This window comes from Equus asinus, chromosome 6, assembly GCF_041296235.1.
Source record: "Equus asinus isolate D_3611 breed Donkey chromosome 6, EquAss-T2T_v2, whole genome shotgun sequence".
Lineage (NCBI taxonomy): Eukaryota > Metazoa > Chordata > Mammalia > Perissodactyla > Equidae > Equus > Equus asinus.
The window spans coordinates 80090371-80116069 of record NC_091795.1 but is presented as its reverse complement, the minus strand read 5'-3'; the positions used below and the strand labels follow the sequence as shown (position 1 = coordinate 80116069).

General features: G+C 42.8%; 1 protein-coding gene and 1 long non-coding RNA gene across 3 annotated transcripts; one reads left to right on the top strand and one right to left on the bottom strand.

The window, feature by feature from the left end:
- Positions 1 to 262: 262 nt before the first annotated feature.
- On the bottom strand, positions 263 to 19908 carry PPM1G (protein phosphatase, Mg2+/Mn2+ dependent 1G). The gene is made up of 10 exons (XM_014850372.3): positions 19522 to 19908; positions 5546 to 5615; positions 4965 to 5050; positions 4489 to 4621; positions 3391 to 3806; positions 2667 to 2804; positions 2088 to 2322; positions 1578 to 1707; positions 1190 to 1292; positions 263 to 874 (listed from the first exon to the last, which is right to left on the bottom strand). Exons 1-10 carry the CDS (start codon positions 19639 to 19641, stop codon positions 668 to 670), a joined length of 1638 nt encoding a protein of 545 aa, XP_014705858.1. The 5' UTR covers positions 19642 to 19908; the 3' UTR covers positions 263 to 667.
- LOC106837052 (uncharacterized) lies at positions 19898 to 25699 on the top strand. Of its 2 annotated transcripts, none has more exons than XR_006528927.2 (4): positions 19898 to 20018; positions 23791 to 23984; positions 25166 to 25260; positions 25556 to 25699. It is a non-coding gene; the product is annotated as an uncharacterized lncRNA (long non-coding RNA). The 2 variants fall into 2 exon arrangements; XR_001399536.3 differs by having other exon boundaries at positions 25504 to 25699.

The following is a 25699-nucleotide window of genomic DNA, read 5'->3' as shown; positions in this document are numbered from 1 at the left end:
CTCCCCGGGGGAATGAGGAAATTATTCCTGACTCCAGGAGGGGGTGAGGACGAGCCGCGACGCCAGGCCAGCCTGCCAGCAGCTGGGAGAGTTACAATACCCGGGCCCCATCTCCCTGACACATACACACACATATGCACACACGCACACAAGCGCAGAGGAGCTCGGAAGATGCTACCGATGGGGCTCAAGTGTGAGGCCAGGGCACCCTGGGTGGCCCAGACAGGACGGCAGCAGAGAAAAAAGGACACCATGGGCACAATTAGGTTTTGGCCTTTAGTCTGAAAAAGTGTTGATTCAAAGTGTACAACAGAGAGCGGATGCAAGCGGCTGGGGGCCATGGAGCCGCTAATAAAAAAGAATGTCTTTAAATAAAGTTCACAGAGTAAAAACCAGAACCGCCAGTCCTTCCCTGCAACACAACAGAGCACAGGCACAGAACCGGTGATGAGCCCCAAGGAGCAAGGAGGAGGCTGGGGAGGACAGCAGAGGCTCCCAGGCTGCTGGGTGGAAGGAGAGCCCTCTTTGGAATGGGCTGAGTAAAGCCACCCAGCTCCCCCTGCACACCTTATAACCACTGCTAAGGCTAAAGGAAAAAGACAAAACTCAGTCCCAGGTCCGGAGGGGCTCAGAAAACAGTCTAGGTGGGCAGGGGTCTGGGCAACCGCTAGTCCCGCTTGGCCTTCTTCTTGTTGTCACTGTTGCCATTTTCTTCAGCCTCCTCAGTAGAAAGCACCCCCTCCAGTTTCCTCTTGCCACTCTCTGGCTGAAGCTCTGCTGTATTTCGGGGCTTGAAGCAAATGATGATGCAGGTCATGTTGTCACACCCTGTACCGTCCCCAGAAGTGTCAGGTGCCAGGCACTGATCCAGCAGCTACAAAAGGGACAGGGTAGCTCAGCTTCAGGGTTTGAACACCTTTCTGAGAACCTAAAGTGCCACAAGAGGGCTGGCCCTGCTGAGACAGGGTAGAGGAAGGAGGGGAATAGGCAACAGGTATCACAAAACACCACTTGCTAGTCTATGAGGCATAAGGATAAGTCAGGGAAATGAGGCAAGGTGGAACTTTCTAGTTGGGATTTGGCATCTGTCAGTAATTAATGCTATTCCCAGGCTCTGGTTTTAGCTCAAGTCAAAAGAGAAAACCTTGGCTGAGTAGACCAGACACCTCTCCTCCATCCTGGGACTCACCTCTTCTACGATAGATGACAATAACCGAAGCTCCCCATTTTCATCACGCTGGCTGATCTTTGATTGAATAAAGTCTATAACTTCCTGGCTGCTCATCACATTCCTGGGGTCAAAAACAATAGAATCTTCTTTAGTCCCACCAAGGCAGAGTAAAGGAGTATAGGTAGAGGTGACAGCCTAGGCCAATGTAAACACCTACAGAGACTATCCTCAGTTCTGCCTTAGGCTTGGGTGTCTCTATAACAAGAGGTCTGCCCAGGCACTAAAGAAAAGGTGCTGAATGCAGCCATTAAAGGGATGATAAAGCCAAAAGCAGCTGGCTCAAAGCCCGATAAGAGAAGTATGCTGCAGAAAAAAGGGAATTTTAGGGCATTCCACTGGTGCTCACCAGATGCCATCACAGGCAATGACCATGAATTCGTGGTCGTCAGTGAGAGTCAGCACCTTAATGTCAGGAAGGGCTGAAATCATCTGTTCCTCAGGTGGCAAGTTCTTGTTTCTCTTGTAGAAGTGGTCTCCTGAAGTAAAGGAATGGTTGGTTGATGAGTAGTTTGGGCACTTCCCACAGACTTGTGTTTGAGGCCAGTCAAGCCTTGCCATTCATTTCCCTTCTTTACAAAGTTCCATAATCTAGCGGAACAGAGAACTGCGTTCTAGTTTTTCTAATTTTAGCCCCGTCTTCAGGTTGCTGAGCCTTAAGGAAGTCGCTCACCTATCTTTTTCATTATCCAAAATGATACGTATCTTACCTATCTCACAGAGACATTTAAGAACAGAGGTCGTAGATACAAAAGTACTTGGAAAGGTACAAGGACTATGAAGATTAAAATTTGCTAGTAGGCAGTCTGAACAAAGAACAAGACCCCAGAAATCTTTCCCACAGTTTCCTAGCCCTTACCAATGGCTCTGGAGAGGTTGAGGCCCCCGTTGACTCGCCCATCCATGGTGACCTTGCCACCAGCATTCTTGATGCGTGCTAGCTCCACTTCATCCTCTGGTTTGTGGTCATAGGACATGTCTAAAGCTTTGCCAGCCTCAGACACCACACAGCGAGAGTCTCCTGCATTGGCTACAATCAACTGCTTCCCTCGTATCAGAGCCACCACTGCTGTTGTACCACTGTCAGAGCCAGGCTTAAGAGGAAGAAAGGGAGCATCAAAGGAGCTTCTGGACATGAGCTCCTCAGCAGTGCTCCCCTGACCATTTTCCTATGCCTTCTCCTCTCACTAGGACCACCAAGAGAGCTTTAACAAACAGGAGGAGCACAAATTGAATCTTTCCCGAGACTACAGCATGCTCCCTCCCTTTTCTGAGATAATTGTACCCAAAAGACCTCATTCCCCTTGCAGAATATCCCCCCCATGACATGACTTCAGTACCAAGATAGAAAGGAGATCCCCTGTCCCAAAATCAAAATCAGGGGATTCACATCTGCCTCTTGGCTTTTCCAGACTCACCGCCCCCCTTCCCCACACACCTCCTCTTTGCCTTCCATCCCAGGCACCATCATCTCCTCTTCTTCTTCTTCGTCCTCTTCAGCCTCCTCAGTGTCATCCTCATCTTCCTCATTCTCTGCCTCTTCACTGCTGTAGCCATCCTCTTCCTCACTGCATTCCTGCCAGAGGGATGACCCCAGGCTGCTGAGATGGGGATGACCCTCTGCTCCCCTCCCCCCAACTCATACTCAGAACCAAGAGGCCCTAGCTGAGCACAGGTCCTCAAAACACTGAAAGATACAACTATATGATCATCATGGGAAAATCTGGGAGAAGGGAGTGAGCTAGGATGGGCATAACTGATATCCTGAACTGGACTCAGCAGTCACTAGCAGGAAGCCCTGGGGAAGGTCAGGGCTGTCAGCCAAAACCACCATCCAGGCAACATGGCCAGAAAATAAGTTGCCCAGAGAAACACCCAAATATCCAAAAAAACAACAACCAACTTCCTGTTCCCTCTCTAGGAGACAGATTCTGAAAGGCCAGAACTAAATCTATTTGTTATAGTATCAATAAAGGAAGAGATAAGAAGGCTAATGGCACCTTGTTGGTGGAGAGAGAATGAATTCAAGAAAAGCTTGGAATATAGTGGGTCTTTGGGGATGGTGTCAAAATAGGAGAAGGAAAAGAGTCGAAAGCTATCCATGGCAACAAAACAGGCCCTATCTGAAAATTCAGCATCTGTCTGCTCCCACAGGCCCTTACCTCGCTGTCTTCCTCTTCCTCCTCCGCCTCATCTGACTCATCCTCACTGTCCTCAAAGAACTTGGACTTAGCAACTCGAGGCAGTTTCTCGGAGGCTGAAGAGCAGGAAGGCCCAGCCTCACCAGTGGGAGTGCCAGGCTCACCACCTTGGCCTGCCTCAGTCCCACGTTCCGAGTTGGAGGAAAGGCCTGTGTGGGTCTTAGCTGTGGGGCCATTTTCCTCTGAAGAAGTTTCCCTAGATGGGTCCTCAGGTCCTGCCTCCCCATTGAGGCCCTGGGACCCTGGTTCCTCGCCTGTCCCAGCTCCAGATTTGCTGTGGGGAGCACCCTTGTGACAGTTCTGCCCATAGCGTGTCAGCAGCTCTTCAATAGTCATGGTAGCCTCTTCATGCAGCAGTGCAGCCTCCTCATTGTCCACTGCAGGGAAGAGGCTAAATCAGCGCCCCCATGCCAGACTCCTCATGGGATCAGTCCCTCTCACTACCTCCACAGCCCTGCAGTCTTAGTTCCACTTCCCCACCACCTCCTACTCCTAAGGCTCCTCTCACTTATCAAGCCTCAGAACAACACTCCTTTGCTTCCTTCTCCTCAAGTACCATCTGCCTCCATAGACTTCCTTTGGTCTTTGTCTTTCACCCCCTTCTTAGTCAAAGGAACACTAGTTACTATATTTCCTCTATCACTTCTCATTTTTTATTGGTAAGTTGGAAACCCTATTTTGGCTGAGGACCCAAGAAGCCCACAGTGCTAGTCTAGGCCTATGGCCCAGGCTTAATGACTGGCTGCTAGGGTGAATGGCAGCTCCAGTCTTGAAAAAAGGTCATTTAAACATTAATAGGAACCAGAAAGACTCCATCACAGTAACAAAGGTAATGTATATAAAAATGTTTACAACTACAACAGTAGGCACTCAACAAAAGTTAATTCTCTTTCTTCTTTTCATAACCACATGTAGTACAGGAGAACATAGGCTTCTTTAATGTAAGGACCCCCCCAGGTCCCCATGAAGTCATCTTCCCTTAGAATTGATACATAAATAATATAAAGAATAGTTCTTTAAAATGCTGATTTCCTCTCAAACAAGGGATGCCACACTCACCATCATCTTCATCAGCTACTTTTTCTTTTTCATCCTCATCCTCAGTGGGTCGCCCTGCAATCTGTGCCAGCTCCTTAATGACTTCCTCAGTGGTCAGTTTGGCATCAATAGCCAAGAAGGCATCTTCCAAAGCCTGAATATAAGCAAAATAGTATAAAGCAAGTGCAGGAAAAAGTACAGTGGGCACAAAATGAATTGCCTATATATAATCCTGGGCACAAGGATGGAATGCAAAGTAGAATGTGGCCCACCACATTAGGAGACACTCTTATATAAATAAAAAACAGTTCATAGGTCTGGGCATTAACTAGGCAGCTCTAAAAAGGCCCAAGTGGGCATAAGCTCATTTTAAGCACAGAATTATTTAATAAGAAATGTAGTAAGAAGCCAGGTGGCAGTGAGAAAGGAAAAGCTAAGAAGTGAAAAACAAGGGAAAACCTATAGAAGTGAAGAATGAACACTGTAGGGAGACAGACCTTCTGTAGCTTGCCTTCTTTGTAGGCCTTCTGATCTTTGATGATATCGGGAAGATATTTGGCACAGTACAAGGCAACTTCTTCCCCTAGAAGAAAGGTCAGGTCACCCAGCGCACTGCTTCCCACACATAGAAAGTAACATAATATCTATATGCCATACTGGAGTAAATCTCAATGATTGAGGAGATGAGCATCTTCAGACAACTCAAATCTACTTGAAAGACAATGTTTAGGAAGTTCTGACCCAAAAAATAGATTTTACCATCACCTCTCTCAGGGCTATATTAATATATTTCTTGTCTTTTCTCACCTGTATACTTAGTTCTCAGTGAAAAAAAGATAAATGCTAATGTAGGAAGAGGCTTCTTGGATTAAAACAAGGCCTGGTGAGATTATGAACCAATACAATATCCTATAGGGAAGGAAGAAGGGCAGAGTAGAGAAAAACAGCACCAGGCAGGAAACGATATCTGAGGACCAGAACTTTGGAAATTATAAGAACAAAGGACCTCTTCTTGCCCCATAAAGTCTGGAATTGGGGTCCTAGAATGTTACCAATATGATTTGCTAAAGTTTCCTACCTCCATGTCCATCGTAGACGGAAAACATGGCTGTCTCACTGTCCAGCTCAGGAATACAGTTGTGAGCATCCTAGAAAAAAGAACAGCATAATTAGTATTTCTCAAGGTCAAAGGATATTCTTCCTTGTGCACCTCAGGTCATGACGATTGCCTTCACACCATAATCTCACTAACCCTTCCCTGGCTGACCTACATGGCCTAGAAATAAGAAAGGAAGATGGGATGATAAAATAAGAAAAGAAGTACAGGGTAGAAGAAAGGAAGGAAAGCAAGGGAGAGAACGGAGGGGGGAAAAGGTAAAGAAGGAGAGAGAGAAGAAGGGAGAGAAATGAATCAGGTCACTACCTCTGCAGTCTAGCAGCCTCAGCCTAGGAGATCTCAGTCCAGATGGCAGAATGTTTGGCTGTTGGAACTCTAGACCTGACCCTTTTGGATTTGTGGCAACTATGGGAAGAACCAGAATAAAGGATCTTTAAAGTCACTTCCAAACCAATTCTATGAACCAGTGAACTTCAAAGAAAATGTTAGGGAAAATAGCAAAAAGAGACCCAAGGGCATTACCAACCTGAAAAGTTTCTAGGAGAGTCCTAAGACAGACTAAGTGAAAGCATTAGAACTTTGCAAAACTGTATCCCAAAAAAGCACCATCTAAACAAATTATTCCCCTCTGTCTCAAAGTTTAACTCACTCAAGAAGTTACCCTCAGGCTAGGCAGAGGATATACTTACAAAAGAGTATCTTCCCAACAAATAACGTTATTAAACTACACTGTGTTTAGTACTTGTCAACTGGAATTTACAATGCCCCATATAATCAGTCTTCTTAATTCTTAACTCCTACCCCCAGCCGGAACTGAGATATCATTAGACTCTGATGGCATAACATATCATAAGTTTGCAATGGTTCTGCCATACCAACAATTTTGGCTGGAAGGCTGGGCTTGATCAAATACTTCTAATAATAAAACTCTGCCACCCCAAACTAATATTCCAGGCTAAGCCACAGTTCAACCAAGACTGTCAGATCTTGGTAAAAGTGTGCCTCAGCTGACACTGCCCCATCTTGGAAAACAACCCAACCTTTCTTTCAGATACTTTCTACAAACAGAAAGAATATAATCAACTATTTAGTTTAATTGATTAGCCTTATGTAAGTTAACAGTTCTCCTTTCTCTTTCAGGCATTAGCATTTCAAAATTTCTCACTGTGTTAATAGGAAATCTGAGTTCAGTGGTTTTTCTGTTGTCCCTGAAATAAGACTATGCTTTCATTACACAAGTCTAGAAAATTTATTTATTTGAGGAAGATTAGCCCTCAGCTAACATCTGCTGCCAATCCTCCTGTTTTTGCTGAGGAAGACTGGCCCTGAGCTAACATCTGAGCCCATCTTCCTCGTCTTTATATGTGGGATGCCCACCACAGCATGGCTTGCCAAGCGGTGCCGTGTCTGCACCCAGCATCCGAACCAGTGAACCCCGGGGCTGCCAAAGTGGAACGTGCGCACTTAACCGCTGCGCCATCAGGCCGGCCCCTTCCTCTACTTTTTATATGTGGGATACCTGCCACAGCATGGCCTGCCACATGGTGCCATGTCCGCACCAGGATCCGAACCGGCGAACCCTGGCCGCCGAAGCGGAATGTACTCCCTTAACTGCTGTGCCACCAGGCCCGCCCCTAGAATACTTATTTTAAGGTAGGGAAGCAGAGCATTGAAAAATAGCTAGTTTTGTATTTCCCTCTGATCGTCTCCAGAAGAAAATGCCCCAGAAGCTAATGGGCTGCCATGGATGGCTCTTGATGGCCTGTTTAAAGTCATCACCAACTGCCTCTTGGCCTCATCCTAAGTATCTGGAGAGCAGCAGAGACCAAATGCCATCTTCTCCCTCTTTCAATCACTCCACCACCAGCCATGCTGGCCTCTCTTCCCTCTAAGTCAGGGTTTATCTTACTGGGCCTTCCTCTCCTCTCACCACCATCTCAGCACCTTCTTGCCTGCCTTTATGATTGTCTATTGCCCCAGCATCCTCTACCAGTTACTCTCAGACTTTAATGTGCCTACGAGTTCTTTTGTTCACTCATTCATTCATTCATCAAATATCTGAGTATCCATTATGTGCCAGGATGAGTTCTGGGTTCTTGTGATATATCAGTGAATAAAAAGAAGACCCATACTTCATTAAAAAACTCACATTCTAATGGGGGATATACGGAATAAAAACAATAAATAGGTAGATCATATAGAATGATGGTATAATTCATATGGAAAGATGGTAGTGCTACGGAATAAAGAAAAAGTAGAACAAAGTAAGGAGGACTGGGTTGGATTACAGAAAAGCAGTGGGAGAATTAAATTGGCATGGGACACAGTGTAGTACAGGCATGCTAAACCCATAAGAAACTGTACCTCAGCTGTCACTACCTAAGTCATGCTGTGTGTCTAATTAGTTTCAGCAAAACAGTTGTGTCATATTAATGTCGATTTTAATTCTGTTGCCTTTGTAGTGTGGTTTGACAGAATGGAATTTATGTCCAGTTCTACGTTTGTACACATTTAAGTAACACAAAATTAAAATCATTTTACTGAATACTGGAGTTCCACAAGTATTGCTTTCCTTTAAGAAAAAAATCCATGGAAGATCTCCAAGACATTTTGTTAAATAAAGCAAAGTGCAGACGGATATATTTAGTAAGTTGCTTTTTGTATAAGAAGAGGGAACATAGGAATAGATATCTATCTTTTCATACTGTAATACTACAAAGATACACAGAAAACTAATAAAAGTGGTTAAGTGGGAGGAAATGAAGGTACAGAGGGATAGGAGTGAGACTGAACCATGAGAATGTTTAGCTTTTTCAAAAGTAAACTCGTATTTTAAAGACTCAATGTTTATTAGTAAAATTTGAGAAACTGGTCCAACTATTTCCACTTTTTTGGTAGAGTAGGGAGGAGCTGTCTTCACGTCCACTCCTTCCCAGTGGAACAGGAGAATCAACTGGTCTTTCTCTGTCCTGCAACGCTACTCTAGATCACAGCTCGACCATCTCTTTTGAACCCACAACTCTACTCAAAGCATCATTTTGATTCCCCCATCTGTTCCTCCTAAGAGCATGTGATCTTGAAGCAGAAGATCCATCCTCACCGAGCATACGAAAAAACACTTAACCTCAATAGCAATCAAAGAAATGAACATTAAAAACAGGGAAATGTCCTTTTGTGCAAATTAGGATGATGAAAAAGATTAACAATATCCAGTGATGATAAGAGCAAGGTAAAAACGCATTCTCATATCTTGATCAACAGGAACACAAATTAGTACAGCTTTCCTGCAGGGCAATTTGGTAACATGTACCAAAATTTCAAATGTGCACGCCCTTTAATCTAGCAATTCAACTTGTAAAAGTTTATTTTATAGAATAAGACGAGGATATGAAGATATGTATAAAAATGAAGATATGTATAAAAATGTTTATTACAGCATTGTTTATAATAAAATACAATTATAACCATCTAAATTTCCATGAAGAGATTAGATTACAAATGGTACATCCCTCCAATGGAATATATGCGGCTGTCAGAAATGATGAATATGTGTTAATTTGGAAATAAGTTCACAACATATTGTGATAAAAAGCAGAAAAAAAAAAGTACCTGTATGTATACGCTAGAAGTCTGGAAGATCACATATTAAACTTGGTGAAGACTGGGATTTGGATAATAACTATTTTCTACTTTTCTAAATTTTTAATTTTTGTACAATAATTGTTCCATTTTGAATAATGACAAAACAAATCTGTGCCCTGGCTTCAGTTGCCATGCTACCATATACTGCGTGATCTTTGGCCAGCTATCTCTTGGTGTGCCTCAATTTTATCCTCTATAATGTGGAATATCTACCTTACTCATATCATCACAGGACTATTGTGAGGATGATGCAATACACGTAAAAGTCCTCTGTAAACTGGAATTCAACATACAAATACATATATTCTGCTCTGAAATTCGGCACCTGGCTTACATTTTTCTTCTCTGTCCTTACTCTCAAAGAGGAATTGCCCACCATAAAGATTCATCTTATGCCTTGAGGTCTGTTCTAAGAACTACTCCACGTTACCTTCTCCTCCACTTGTCAGTGAGGCTTTGGATCTATATTGTCACTTGGAACTGTTGTATCTTCTCTAAGCACTTCAATTTCCCCCTTCACATCTTCGATCACAGCCTCCCTACCTTTACCCTTGCCTTTCTTTCTCTCTGTCCCTTTCTGAGCCAGAGCCAAGTATTTCAATGCTGTCTCCTGACAATTGAGAAAAACTAATCCAACCTTGTTTAACGGGACTAACTGCTTTCTTTACCTCTGAATCAGGGCCACTAAGTATTGCTAGTCATAAAATGTCATAAAATCATGTTGATTATGGTCACTACTTCCATTCAACATTTTTTTTTCTCTACTCTGCACTGACTCTTAAATTTATTAACCACAGCCAGTCACAAACCTTTTCCACACTGTTCAAGGTCTCGAAGCTATTCTCCTTTCACTCTCAGCAGATGAGCTAACTTCTTCACGTAGATCAAGGTCATATTTCAAGAACTACTTCATCTTCCCTATTCTACCACAAAATTTCTCCATAGCTTCATCTAACCTCTCCTTCACTTCTGCCTCAAATACAGTTATTTCTCCCCTCTTTCTAGATTAACATTTCTGCTTAAACTCCTAATCTCAAACCCTTCTTCAAGATCTTACTTCACAGAGCAGGCAAAGACCATAACAGTAATCCAAATAGTCAGTTTGCAGGCTTCAATTCTCCCCAACTATTGTATATAATTAAACAGTACAAACCATGTCAGCTTTCTTGAAAAGTTCTCTTGGGTTCTGTGAAGAATTACAGTTCTGTACCTCCAAACTGACTGTTTCTATAGGGTGTCCCTTCTCCACCTCAAACTTAACATATGTAAACAGGAACTCAGTAGTCTCCAAAAAGTCAGAGCTTCCTCTACCGGTCTTATTTCTGTCGATGGAATCTTAACTCTTCCAGGCAACACTTAACACTAGTCCTCCTTGACTTCCTGGCTGTCTTCCATTATCCATCACCGAGTCCTGAGGAGTTTTCCTTCATAACTTTGTTCCTGGATTACTTTACTTTTAATAGTATTTTAACTCCTCTCCTGTCTCTATTCTATATCCCCTGTAAGCTAGCCTACACATTTTCAGCTGCCAGATTAATCTTCCTAATATAACATTTTATTGCTAGAATCTTCAATGGATTCTACTGCATGTAAGATTAATTCCATACAACTTAACTGGCAATTTAAGGCACTCAGTCATCATTCTTACCAATCTCCATAACCTAATTTCTTAATTCTCATACCATTCCTCAAAAGAAACTACTCCACTCTTTTTTTTGGTGAGGAGATTGGCCCTGAGCTGACATCCGTTGCCAATCTTACTTTTATTTATTTTTTTTCCTCCTCAAAGCCCCAGTACATAGCTGTATATCCTAGTTGTAGGTCATTCTAGTTCCTCTATGTGGGATGCCGCCTCAGCATAGCTTGATGAGCAGTGCGTAGGTCTGTGCCCAGGATCCAAATCGTTGAACCACAGGCTGCTGAAGCGGAGCACAGGAACTTAACCATTTGGCCACCAGGCGGGCCCCAGAAACTACTCCATTCTTGACACTGACCACCCTACCCCAGCAAAGTAATAAGCATGCCTGCCTCAGACTCTTTCCTCCTATCCCTCCTTCTAATACTTTTTTCTTCTCCCACTTTCCTCCCCATATTTGTCCCCATTTATACTCTTTCCTTAAGGTCCAGTTAATCTCACCACCTCCAAGAGATCTTTCTCAATCATACCAATACTCTATGATCATTCCCCGCTCTGAACTCTTTTTTTTTTAAAGACTGGCACCTGAGCTAACAACTGTTGCCAATCTTCTTTCTTTCTTTTTTTTTTTTCCGTTTTTTCTCCCCAAAGCCCCCCAGTAAATAGTTGTATATTCTAGTTGTGAGTGCCTCTGGGTGTGCTATGTGGGATGCTGCCTCAGCTTGGCCTGATGAGTGGTGCCATGTCGGTGCCCAGGATCCAAACCGGTGAAACCCTAGGCCGCCAAAACAGAGCACATGAACTTAACCACTTGGCCACAGGGCTGGCCCCCGAACTCTTTTAATATATATTGTCTCTACCAATAATTTGACACTCAGCATAGGTTATTTGTATTGTTATCCAACATTCCATGGAGAAAAAGGGAATCCTAGGTCCAAAATTAGATTGCAAAGCAGCATGTGAGCAAAGACCGTCTAAATTTCTTTACAGCTCTGGCGTCTAACACTATGTTCTGCAACATAGCAGGACCTCCATGTTTGCTTATGCTGGTGAGTTCCCAGCTGCCTCAGGACAAACACCTTAAGGGTAATTCCTCCTTCATTTCCTACCCTAAACCTGGAAACATATCATAACATAACCACCATTGAGATGATGTGGAGGAGATGACTCAGAATAGAATTCACCTGAGTCACGGATCTTGGGCCTTGCCTTACCAAATCATCTATCACACAGACCCTTCTGACTTTCTAGACAACCAATGGATCTGTATTAATAAAGGCTTAGTTATCCTTCCTGATCTGATCTCAATCTCCTAAGGTTAAAAATACATCCACAACTATTCTCTGTATCACTGGATCAACCATTTAGAGTCATGATACATAAATTTATCTAAATCTTTACAAGTTAAGATAAAAAATTTGAAGGTGTTTGGGAAGGGAACTAAGTTTTTGGTTTTACAAAATCACATATTACTATCCAACTTTTAAAGTTATATGTATGTATTACCACTGTGCTATAGACTGAATATTTTGTGTCCCCCTAAAATTCATATGTTGAAACATAATCCCCAATGTAAGGGTGTATGGAGGTAGGGGCTTTGGGAGGTAATTAGGTCATAATAGAGGAGCCCTCATGAATGAGATTAGTGCCCTTATAAAAGGGACCCCAGAGAGCTCCCTTGCCTTGTGAGGACACAGCTAGAAGACAGCCATCTATGAACCAAGAAGTGGGCTTCACCAGATACCTTGACCTTGGACTTCCCAGCAGGATCTCAAAGAGATATCTGTACACCCATGTTCACAGCAGCTTTATTCACAAAGCCAAAAGGCAGAAACAGTTCAAGTGTCCATCAACAGATGGAAGGATAAACAAGGGCCAGCCCTGATGACCTAGTGGTTAAGTTTGGCATGCTCTGTTTCAGGAGCCCAGGTTCAGTTCCTGTGCACAGACGTACACCACTCACCTGTCAGTGGCCACGCCGACGCAGCAGCTTATATACAAAAAGAGGAAGACTGGCGGGGCTGGCCCCGTGGCCGAGTGGTTAAGTTCATGCACTCCGCTGCAGGTGGCCCAGTGTTTCGTTGGTTCGAATCCTGGGCACGGACATAGCACTGCTCATCGAGCCATGCTGGGGCGGCGTCCCACATGCCACAACTAGAAGGACCCACCACGAAGAATATACAACTATGTACTGGGGGGCTTTGGGGAGAAAAAAAAATAGCTACTTTAAAAAAAAGGATAAACGAAATGTGGTATATACATACAATAGAATATTATTCAGCCTTAAAAAACAAGGAAATTCTGGGGCTGGCCCAGTGGCAAAGTGGTTAAGTTCGTGTGCTCTGCTTTGGCAGCCCAAGGTTCGTGGGTTTGGATCCTGGGTGTGGACCTAGACCACTCATCAAGTCAAGCTGTGGTGGCATCCTACATAAAATAGAGGAAGGTTGGCACAGATGTTAGCTCAGGGACAATCTTCCTCAAGCAAAAAGAGGAAGACTGGCAACAGGTGTTAGCTCAAGGCCAGTCTTCCTCACACACACAAAAAAAGAAAGGAAATTCTGATACATGCTACAACATGAATGAATCTTGAGGACATTATGCTAAGTGAAATAAGCCAGTCACAAAAAGACAAATCTGTCTTTATATAAGGTACCTAGAGTAATCAAATTCATAGAGACAGAAAGTAGAATAGTGGTTGCCAGTGGCTGGAGGGGAAGGAAAATGGGGAATTGTTTAATGGGTACAGAGTTTCAGTTTTGCAAGATGAAAAGAGTTCTGGAGATTGGCTGCACAACAATGTGAATTTATTTAACACTACTGAACTATACATTTTAAAATGGTTAAAGTAGTAAATTTTATATGTATTTTACTGCAATTAAAAATAAATAATATTAAAAAAAATTCCCACAAAGAAAAGCTCAGTCCCAATGGGCTTCAGTGGTGAATTCTACCAACTACTTAAAGAATTATTACCAATTCTTCACAAACTCTTCCAAAATATAGAAGCAACAACACTTCCCAACTCATCCTATGAGGCCAGTATTATCCTGATACCAAAATCAGATAGACATCACAAGAAAACTACAGACTTAATATTGCTAAGGTAGCAATACTCAATTGATCCAAAGATTCAGCACAATCCTTATCAAAATCCCAGGTGCCTTTTGTACAGAAATGATCCTACAGTTCAAATAGAAATGCAAGGGACCCAGAAAAGAAGAAACAAGAAAAAGAACTAAGTTGGAAGACTCAAACTTTCCAACTTCAAAACTTACCACAAAGCTATAGCAACCAAGAAAGTGTGGTACTGGCATAAAAATAAGTATATAGATCAAAGAAATGGAATTAAGAGAAATAAATCCTCATATTTATGGTCAATTGATCTTCAACAATGATGTCAAAATAATTCAATGAGAGAAAAGAATAGGCTTTTTAGCAAATGCTGCTTGGACAACTAGGTATCCACACACAAAAGTACGAAGTTGGATACCTTTCTTACACCATAAAAAAAAACTAACGCAAATGGATCATAGACCTAAATGTAAGAGCTAAAACTATAAAACTCTTAATAAATCGGACTTCATCAAAATTAAAAACTTTTGTGTTTCAAAGGACACCAACAAGAAAGCAAAAAGGAAGCCCACAGAATGGGAGAAAATATTTGCAAATCATATCTTATAAGGGACTTGTATCCAAAATACATAAAGAACTCTTATATCTCAATAAAAAGACAACAAAGACAACTCAACTAAAACTGGACAAAGGATCTGAACAGAAATTTCTCCAAAGGTATAAATGGCCAATTAGCACAATAAAAGATGCTCAAACATCATTAGCCATCAGGGAAATATAATAAAAAACCACAATGAGATACCATTTCACACCCACTAGAACGGCTATAATAAAAAAGACAGGTGATAACAAGTACAGGGAGGACATAGAGAAACTGACACCCTCATATATTGCTGGCAGGAATGTAAAATGGTGCAACCACTTTGGAAGAGAGTTAGGCAGTTCCTCAAAATGTTAAATATGGAGTTACTATACAACCCAGCAATTCCACTCCTAGGTATACACTCAAAAGAAATAAAAACTCATTTCCACACAAAAAGTTGTACATGAATGTTCATAGCATCATTATTCATAATAGCCAAAACGTGGAAATCCAAACATCCCATCAACTGAGGAGTGGATAAACAAAATGTCCATAAAATGGAATAGTATTCAGCCATAAAAAGGAATGAAGTACTGATTGATTCATGATTCAACATGGATGACCCTTAAAAATATTATGTTTTGGGCCAGCGCCTTGGCTGAGTGGTTAAGTTCGCACACTGTGCTTTGGCGGCCCAGGGTTTCGCTAGTTCAAATCCTGGGCCTGGACACGGCACTGCTCATCGAGCCATGCTGAGGCAGCGTCCCACATGCCACAACCAGAAGGACCCACAACTAAAAATACACAACTATGTACTGGGGGGCTTTGGGAAGAAATAGGAAAAATAAAAAAATCTTAAAAAAAAAATTATGTTTAGTAAAAGAAACCAGACATAAAAGGTGACATATTCATGATTTCATTTATATGAAATGTTCAGAATAGGCAAACCCATAGAGACATAACGTAAATTAGCAGTTGTCAGGGGTTAGAGGAGGGGGGATAGGGAGTGACTGGTAATGGTTATCAGGTTTCTTTTTGGGGTGATGAAAATGTTCTAAAATTAAGGGGTGATGCCTGTACAACTCTGTAAATATATTAACCACTGAAATGTACACTTTAAATGAATATGGTATGTAAATTATACCTCAATAAAATTGTTTAAAAAGGGTCCTGTATACGCATTTTCAAGTACTATCTATGATTAAAAGTTGATATACTCCATCTTTGAACTAGATCTAGAGGGAAACAGAAAACAACTCCCCTGGAATCACTACTCAGGATATAGCATGTGATTAAATATCAGTGATGCTTTAAGTTCAGTTCTAAAGATTTGTGCTTCCAGACAGCATAATTTTTAATAGCAGCTTACAATGGCAAGGACTACTGATCAGATCTGTTAAATTTCTTTTTTTTTTTTTAATATTTTATTTTTCCTTTTTCTTCCCAAAGCCCCCGGGTACATAGTTGTGTATTTTTAGTTGGGGGTCCTTCTAGCTGTGGCATGTGGGATGCCGCCTCAACATGGTTCGATGAGCAGTGTCATATCCTCGCCCAGGATCCCAACTGGGCCGCTGAAGCAGAGCTCGCGAACTTAACCACTGGGCCATGGGGCCGGCCTCCCAGATCTGTTACATTTCTACACTCAAATTCAATTCCAAGATTGTACAATTCCAAGATGATAACCCAACAGAGGGTCAGGGATGGAGAAGCAGTAGTATCATCTGCCAGGGGATTGGGCAATAGAAATAATTTATGTGAAATATTCTTGAAATTTGAGGAATAAGTTCTGATTTAACTTCCAGTTGCTTGAGAACTTATAAAGGGACAGTATAGTAGAAAATAATTTCTCCATATTCAAGGGCATACATCTGATATCATTTCATACTATCTTTGAATTGTGAAGTATTGGTACTGCATGCTAATCAAATGAAAAGAATGCCCTTTTATAAAAGGTGCTTAACTGCATCCTAGACAAAAGAATTCTGATCTGGTTCAGTAAGTAAAAAATGCTTTAAGCTACAGAGATGAGACATCAATCTGAGGATCAAACAATAAATGCTCTTCAGCTTCAGATGCTCTCGCTCAAGTGGAACCCTACAGCATGGTTGTGGTATCTCATTTTATATTTTCCCCCATTAACATAATGATTGAAACTGTCATGCAGGTATCTTAAGAATTTTCAGCTCAACATTATCTATATTCAATTCTAGATGACCCCCTATGACCATTAATAACCCAGATATGGCAGCTAGCTTTCTCAAAATTATACTCTAGGTACTGATACTTTAAAAAAGGGCAAATATGATTTATAGAATTTTTAAAAAATCCTAACTCCCCACAGAAAGCAATTCAGTCACTTCCAGAGAAACTCACAACAAAAACTAAAAGTACCCTTGTCTCTTTAAGACTACATCAACTAAAACTGTTTTAGATTGGACTTCTCATTAGGCACCAAAAACTCAGAGCCTTTCCACACACATTTCTCAGGCACCCTTCCACAACCTACGTGTTAACCTCCAAAATACATACCTCAACCAGCTTGAGGGTCCCTCCAAACAATGGAGAAGGAAGAAGGGAAGGGAATATCAACTGTAGTATTCTGATTACCCCTCCTCAAAACACCCTGGTTCCACAGCAAGAGGGGCTGGAGAGGAGCAGAAAGTAGAAAGTGCCAGCTATGTCAGTTGCCATCCTTGCCTCAAGAGAAGTAGTAAAATAGTACTCCCTAAGGCCAAATCTATGCATCAGTCAGGATTTTAGCACCCTTTGTAATGTGTATTGGCATGACAAACTTACCTCAACTGAATCATTAGCACCAAGCAAATAACGTCAACAGACAATAAAATGGTAGAATTAAGCCTTAAAAGTTAAGAGAAACAGGCTTAGACTTTCTGAAAAGACAAGATTCCCTCAAGAGGCTAGAAGTCATAGTTATTTTCTTGCCATAGCAAAGAAATTATGTAATACTTTGGGAAGAAAGGAAACAAAGCCAGAAGGAAAAGTATCAATGCTGCAGAACAGGATCCCACACAGGACTTCAAGAGGATTCGATTAGGTACATCTATTCAAACAAAGTAAACTCAGAAACAGCATAACAGGCAGATTTTACAATCCTAAATCACTACCCCTCAGGAGGTAGATTAGGATGTAAGGAATAGTCTAGCAAGATCTCTACAAACCAAACAACCCCCAATGAAAAAAGTCATTTTCTAATTACCAGAGGAGAAACTAAAAATAAAAGGAAATGCCCTGCAGAGAAGAAGCAAACAGCACAAAATTACTGGGAAACAACTCGGAAAACTGAATATCGAAGCAACTCAATCACAAAGAAAACTAGAAAGAGTACCAAAGAACGGAAAAACCACAGTGGAGAGGAAAGTAGAAAATATGGAATGAGAAACCTGAAGAAAAAGCCTTACTGTGAGACCAAACGGTCACCTTGAATCTTACAATATTAACAGAAAATGCCATAGAAATGGAAACTCCAAACTACCAATTAACCCAAACCCCAGCCTTACATTAAGGCTTTCCTCGTGAAGCTATATCCAGATATTTCTATCAGTCAGACGACTACATTTACCAAGCACCCAGTAAGCTCAATACTGTGCACCACAGTGAAATATGAATGCAATACTTCAGGTTGATACAGATGATAAGTGTCTAGCAAGTGTCTTGAACAATTTCATCCAGGAGATTCTTTCCACAAGTGTCTTAACCTTTCTGGGCCTCAATTTCCAAGCTGTAAAATGTGGAAGACAAACTAGATGAGACGAACTATAGGATCCCCTCCATTCTTGAAATTGTATACCTAATGATAGAATTGTTTAAAGTCTGCTGCGAGTATAAAAGCTGAGTCTGAGAACAAACCATTTAAGTTTATACTGTCATTCCAGAGCTAACCACAGGGAGGAGTGAGGGATTTGAGGAAATTCCCAAGGGAGACGGTATTTGGCTGTTACCTGAAGCCCACCTACTAAGCAGGTAAACCCTCAATCCCAGATATAATTAGAGCATTTTCCTGGCCCCTCTGCCTGTATCTCACAACACTCTTCACAAAGACACCTCTTATACAAATCTGTCTCCCTTTCCTTCCTACCATAGTTTTCCCTGTTCTTTTTTGTAGTTTCACATCCATTTTGCCCAATACCACTCCTCTTTATCCAGAATTTTTCCATTTTTCTCTTTTATCCAGAGCGAAATTTTCTGGAAAAGAAAAATCAGCTCTCTGTAGGTTAGACAAAACAAAATTGATGAGATGATTGAAAATCAAGGAAACTATAAACTACAACGAGCACAGGCAAATGACAATTACCGCAGACGTTTTAGAGAAATCTCGAGTGAGAAAAAAACATCAAGCATAATAAAAAAGAAATTACAGTGATTGACACAACTCAAGTTTTCTAAAGGCCATAAAAGGTTCTGAAGAGAATAAAAACGAGTGACAATTCTTGGAGGTCAGGTCAAACCTCTGAAATTGACACTTGGTGTCCAGTGCCAGGCAACCAGGTGTCGAGAATTTGAAACAGACTATTTGCCCGGGCTTCCTTTCGCTGTCAAACTCCTCGCCCAAAGAGGCCTCTCAGATCACATATTTTTTTAAAAGTAGTCATTCACATCCATTCGCTTCTTCCTCGCAAAACTAAAGGAATAGTCCCTCTTTTCATCTTTACTCCCACACTAAACCGTTTAGAGCCTGGAGGGCTGGGCTGGCACGAGAGATGGCGCGAAGGCACGGGGAGAGGGCAGTCAGTGGGCGGAAGGTGCCTCTCCCCACATGGCCGAGCACTCGCCGCCAAGCTGGCCAGCGGCACACGCTCCCCAAACACCAGCAGCTCCCTCTCGGCCCCGGCCCCGCTCTCGCTGCCGCTGCCGCCCCGCAAACTGCCACTGCGGCCGCAGGCTCTCGATTCGGACCCTTCCCCGGGGATGACCCCATCCCCCCGCTCCCTTTCTCCGTCGGGTTCCCGCCCTGCAGCGGCCAGCCTGTGGGCCCTCCCGCCTCACCTCCATGGAGACGCGCCAGCCTTGCATGGCGGAGAAGCCGTAGGGCAGCGGCAGGCGCGAGGCGCCGACCCCGTCCCCGGAGCACTTCACCGTGTTGGGCTGAGAGAGGTAGGCACCCATGGCGGCGGCTGGCCGGCGGCCTCAGGGGCACGCGAGCGGAGCGCGACCCGTGCCGGAGCTGGAGCCCCGGGGGTGCGCGTGGCAGGAGCAGGCCAGGCCGCGCGGCCAACGCAAGGTGCCGGTGAAAGGCGCGAGGCCGGCCAGGAGGCGGTAACGGGACCGGAGCAGAGAGAGAGCGGAAGCGGAAACGGCGCCGCTCGAGACCCCGCCCGGCCGGCGCGGCGCGGCGCGGCGCTGCGGGCAGTCATTTCCTTAGCAACTCGCCCCGCCCGCGGGGCCAACGGCCCGCCCAACCGCCGCTCCCGCGAGACTGGAGCGGCCACGCCCACCAACGGCCGCGGCGTACCCTGAGTGGCCCCGCTGCCGGCACTTGGTCTGTACGTGTCGGTTGCTGTCCCCCCTTTCGTTCCGCGTACCCCGGCCTCTCGTGTGTTTGTCTGAAGTTCTTTTGTGTGGAACCCTGCGCTTCCGGTCCATCCTCCAGTGTGTCAGCCTCTTCTTTCCCCACCGCGCCCTCAGACCCCACAAAGCACGTCCAATTCTGTTCGATTAAAGTTAACTAGTATTTGTTCTGAGGGCACGAAGTACCTGGCCAGGCCTTGTGAGGCCTGTATGAGTAGACTGTGACAAGAGTCTTTTCTGACAAAAGAAAATGAAGACCTCGATCTGGGAATAATGTTAGAAGGTTTCAGGGTGAGGAAAGTGTAAACTGCGTTCCGGAGGACTTTTGAGGAAGCTGGCTGGCCTCCTTGGAAAGTGATTTTAAGTAGTAGTGTTAGATAGGATAGAGATGGTCATAGATGGATCAAGATGGGTGACTTGAACTTCACTGTTATCCTGGTGCAGCGTTTTAGGACTGTTGGTCTGGACTTTGTGAGCAGTGTAAACTGGAGGGAGAAAGTCTGGAGACTGGTTAAAAGGGCTCTTAATCTAAGCATGAGATGAGAAGGGCTGGGACTAAGGTGGTGGCAGTGGGAATAGAGAAGAAGGAACAAATTAGACAATAAGAAATCGACAGAATTTAGTAAGAGATTGGATTCAGGGGATGGAAGGGAGAGGAGAAATTCTCCAAACTGTGAACAGATTGATTCTTTTACAACAGAAAACTAATCACGGCTTTCTCCTGCTCTTCAGATAATCCAAATTCCTTACCGCAGTTTACCAGACCCGTCATGCTTAAACTGATTTTAGCATGTCTTTTCCACTTTCTCCCCATTTCCCCTACAACTCAAGCCTTCAGCAAGACTTCTTTGGGTTCCTCAAAAGCCATGCTTTCTGTTCCTGTCCTTTCACCCATGGAACACACACCTCCACACCTACCCCCTTTTATCATCACTTCCTCCAGGAAGTCTTCTGTAATATCCCTACACTAGTGTGTGGCCCCACTTGTCTTTCCTGATAGACTGTAAGTCTATATGAAGGCAGAAACTCCATCAAACTTACCATTGAATACCCCAGCATCCCTAGCACAATTCTCATCTGAGCTCATTTGTATTTAAATATTTGTTGAATGAATGAATAACACCAAGGATTTGACCCTGAATGACAAAAATTGGTGGAGCCATTAAGAATGGTGTGGTGTGGGTGTGTGTGCTAGTTTTGGGAGAAAGTGGTGGGTTCAGTTTAAGGTGACAAATAGATATACAAACATTGAAAATATTGGCTTAAATTTAGGCTGTGAGGCCTGCAGGTCATCATGAACCTGGATGAGACCTCTGACAAAGGCCATGTAAAGGGAACACGAAACTACTCAGCCTCCTTTTTTTTCCCCCTTAAGAATGGAATATGGCATTGTGGAAAAAGTGTAAATTTTGATATATATTACCTATGTGGTCTTTCACAAGTTACTTATTCTCTCTAGGGCTCAGTTCCTCATCTGTAAAACAGACATGAAATATCTAGTTTTCCAGATTGCTTTAAGGATAAGAGGAGTAGAATATAAAGTGCCAAGTTTGCATAAATGTTGCATTATTGTTCAATGACAAGACTACCATTTATTAAGTCTGCATATACACATGCTAAATATGGGATGGAAATAACATTATTACATTCACAAAAACTAGGAGATGGTCTGAAACAAAATGGGAGCAAAATAGACAAGGAAAAAAGTGGAAAAGGAAGTATGACTCAAGGAACAAATGAGGCACTGGGAGAACAGTGGTGTCTCAGAGACGGGAAATGGAGATACCAAGGAGGCTCATGGAAAGAGGTGAGGAAGAGACAAAGAATATGAGGATTATCCTCTCCCTACTCTGTTCCCATTTCCCCTAAACCACTATAGTACAATTCCAGGGACACAAAGTTTTCATGCTTTGGTAGGGAGCAAAAAATTTAACTGTAAAACCCCTCAAAACATGATATTCACAGATTGCTGTTCTTGAGCTTGTCTTTAAATTGTGAGCTTCAAAAATCTGACTAATTGAACATGGTAACAGAAGCAGCTCCTGAAAATATACCTTAGGGTCTGGCCTGACTGGAAAAAGGGTCTCTAAAATATATGGCAAGTTCATTCAACAACAAGGGATGAAGGCATGCATTGTTTGTTGTGGATAGAAAACAGCTAATTCTAAGCTTTTGGCAATTTCTACACATTCACAATTATATATCCCAGTATCACATTTGTTTTATTTTAAAGATTTTGTTTTTCCTCTTTTCTCCCCAAAGGTCCCCAGTACATAGTTGTATATTTTTAGTTGTGGGTCCTTCTAGTTGTGGCATGTGAGATGCCACCTCAGCACGGCTCAATGAGTGGTGCCATGTCTCGGCCCAGGATCCAAACCGGCGAAACCCTGGGCCGTCTAAGCGGAGCGCGTGAACTTAACCACTCGGCCCTGGGGCTGGCCCCTGTTTTATTTTAAAATAATCATTAGATTGCTTATATTTTCTTGCCTTTTAAATTAGTCAAACATTGAAGATAAACTGACAAATACTAGTCATTTTAAAAACCCTTTTTGTCTGTTTCTATTAGCCTCTTAGCCTCTTTCCAGTTAGCTCTCATGAGAAAAAAAAAGAAGGTGGCTTAAGCCAGCGTTTTTCAAACATGAGAAATTGTGAACCCCTGAGACATATTTCTGCAGATCCCAAGGGATTCCAGGGACCTAGGTGGGGCAACATTGTCTTAAAAGTTGAATGCTAACTTCAGAGTATAATGTGACACCAGTTCAATTGTAAATTTAAACATAAACTCAGTATCACTCAAAAATATAAAGTGTTAATCCAGATGATCCAAAATATGCTAATATGCTTATATTATGAAACTTAAAGCATAAAGTTTTAAGATTCTCACGGAAGACTCACAGCGCTTTGGAAATACAAGACCCCTAGAGGGTAACAGACCACAGATTGAGAAACCTGACTTGCACATGGAAGATGTTAAGTAGGATAGAATGAGAAAAGAGTGAGAAGTTGGGAAGTAGGTCCTCCAAGGCTCCTCCCCCTCCCAGGCTTTTCCTGGGGTTCCTAATTCTCTTTTTGACCCTTCACATACTTCCTTCATATCCTGTTTCTGATGACATTATACTATTCATAAAATATTATCTTTGGAAGCTCAGCAGTTTTGATACTATATTTCTTCCTGTGTGTGATTAAAAGTGAAAGATTGGTCTAGGAAGGAAGAAAAAAACTTGCGGGCAAGATTTAGGACTAAGAAAGAAGGAATACAGGTATTTCGAAGTTACTAGAAAAGAGAGCGGAAAGAGTCCATTTATGAGGTTCTGGGCTAGCACATACTCTTCTTTGTATTCATGTGTTTTAAAGCGTACCCAGTAAATGAAACTTCTTTTAAGGTCAGAGAAATGTTATATTTTACAGTTGCAGTTTTATATTTCTAGACGGTAAGACATATTCATTTTGAAACAGTCTGCCTTTACACAGGGAAATCACCAGAATGGGCCCTCTACACATGCATAAAGGAAGTACTCACCTTTATCCTAAAGAAAGTCATGAAATGACCATTAACCAAAAGTCAGATGTTTCAGACTGAGATGCTGGGGTTAATTTATTTATTAGTAATATAAATTGTGTCTTTTGCAGGACTGTGCCCTTGCAGGGAGAGAGAGATCATTTTTTTCCCCTAAATAAGAGTATAGATTGGAATGTCTCTTAAAATCTTTATTTGTTCTTAGAAGACCTATGTGTGTTTTTATCCAGGTGTTTACTCACAGGTGATCACAAAACTGGAGCCACCCTGAGGAGTGTGTCAATTTTATCTCCACACCTCACACAAGAGGACAGACTGGCCTGAACCACTGGTATCTCACAAAGTGGTGTTATGCACAGCCAGATTCTCCAAAGTCTGGAGTGTCAGTGATTCCTGGGATTGCATCAACCAGGCCAAGGTGGAGGTGAGTATTTCCTCCTCGCCTCAATACCTCAATCGGACCTTCTAGGGTGGCAATAAGCAGGCCTTGAACTGGAAAAGAAAGATTCTCTTTGGACTCATGCCTGTTGCTGGCATTAGGATTTCAAGATATGGCACAGACTAGAGATTCCTGTTGGGGGAAGTGGTCAGACTAAGCTGGCTCTACATTATCAGAAATCTGAAGAATAGCTACTTCTAGTAGCAGTCGTGGGCTGCTCTTTGTTTTTAATGTCTGTTCCTCTATGTCTTGTTGAATAGCCTGGACTGAGCTGAGCTTTGAGGAATAAAGTGAGGAGATCTATGTCCACTGGGATGGGGCTACATGGAGAGCCTGAAGGAGGTGGTGGCAAAGTTCAAGAGCAGCAATGGTTTGAAAGAAGGACAGTTGGCAAAAGCAATAGAAATTTCCAAAGATACTCTGTGGCACATTTAACCATTCCTTAGGGATTCCTCAAAATCCTTTAGTAACAGAACTCCTTTGCCATATTGGCTGCTGAGACCTGAGAACACCCAAATTGAGTCCGACGGATTGGCCCAGGAGAACCATAGTGTTGCTTAGGAGAGTTCTGCTTCTTCTTGTAGTCATGAGGAGAGCAAAAGTTCCTGAGGGTCACATCCAGGGTAACAAATGGCCTCACTTTGTAACCACTTGGCTCTCCAATTTGCTAGGGACTAGAGAACAAACAGCAGTAGTGGGAAACCTGCCATCTGGAATCCTGCTACTCTGTCCACCAAAATGGCTTTGTCTCCACTGGAAGATTGTTCTACCTACTCCTCTCAAATGGCTCTTTCCTCAGCTTTGATAGCTTCCTCACATGTATGTTTAGCTCAGTACTCAGCCAAAATCTTGAGAGGATCCTTCTGCAGATGCCATAGTTCTCTCTCTATGTAGCTCCACCCTTTCTGGTGCTCTGCCCCGAAGACGTTAGTCACCTTGGCCTCCCTCACCTCCAAACTCTGTCTTCTCAATGCAGTGAGATTGTCAGGCTGTGTTTGGATTTTCTCTTTCTACAAAGTGGCCTGGAAACTCTTTCTAGGCAGTAAGCTGGGGTACTCATAGGATTCACTTAATTTTTTTTCTCTTCTCTCAGGGACCACTATCTTGCACTGCCTGTTATCCAATGTCTGAAAACTATTGCTCATATATTTTGTCTCATTTTCTAGAGGATTAAGGCAGGAGGGTAAAGTTGGTCCATCTTATACCATCATGGCCAGAAGTGGAAGTTTTCCCAGGAAGTTTTATAAATTGTCATTTATAAGTAAGTCTTTCACTGAGATTGTGTGTTTTTTTAATTCCTTACTTGTTTCTGGTATAGCAAAATGTATTTTGTCCTCAGTCTCTACCAGTTTTACTGTTGTTTCATAGGTAATCTGTTTTTTCTCCTATCACTTGTAGCTTTCACAATTTTCTCTTTATCCTTAATGTTGTACAAATATCCTTATGGCATGCCTCAATATGTGTTTCTTTTATTAGTACTGAAAGCTTATTTTTAAAACTTCAGGACTGGGGCTGGCCCTGTGGCCGAGTGGTTAAGTTCACATGCTCTGCTGCAGGCAGCCCAGTGTTTCATTGGTTCGAGTCCTGGGCGCGGACATGGCACTGCTCATCAAGCCACGCTGAGGCAGCATCCCACATGCCACAACTAGAAGGACCCACAACGAAGAATATACAACTATGTACCGGGGGACTTTGGGGAG

Coding starts and splice junctions, on each gene's coding strand:
- PPM1G (XM_014850372.3), bottom strand. CDS start 19,641: ATGGGTGCCTACCTCTCTCAGCCCAACACGGTGAAGTGCTCCGGGGAC. Junction 2,323..2,666: donor GGATGGAAGGCAAAGAGGAG/GTGTGTGGGGAA, acceptor CTTCCTCTTAAG/CCTGGCTCTGACAGTGGTAC. Junction 1,293..1,577: donor ATTGCCTGTGATGGCATCTG/GTGAGCACCAGT, acceptor TTTTGACCCCAG/GAATGTGATGAGCAGCCAGG.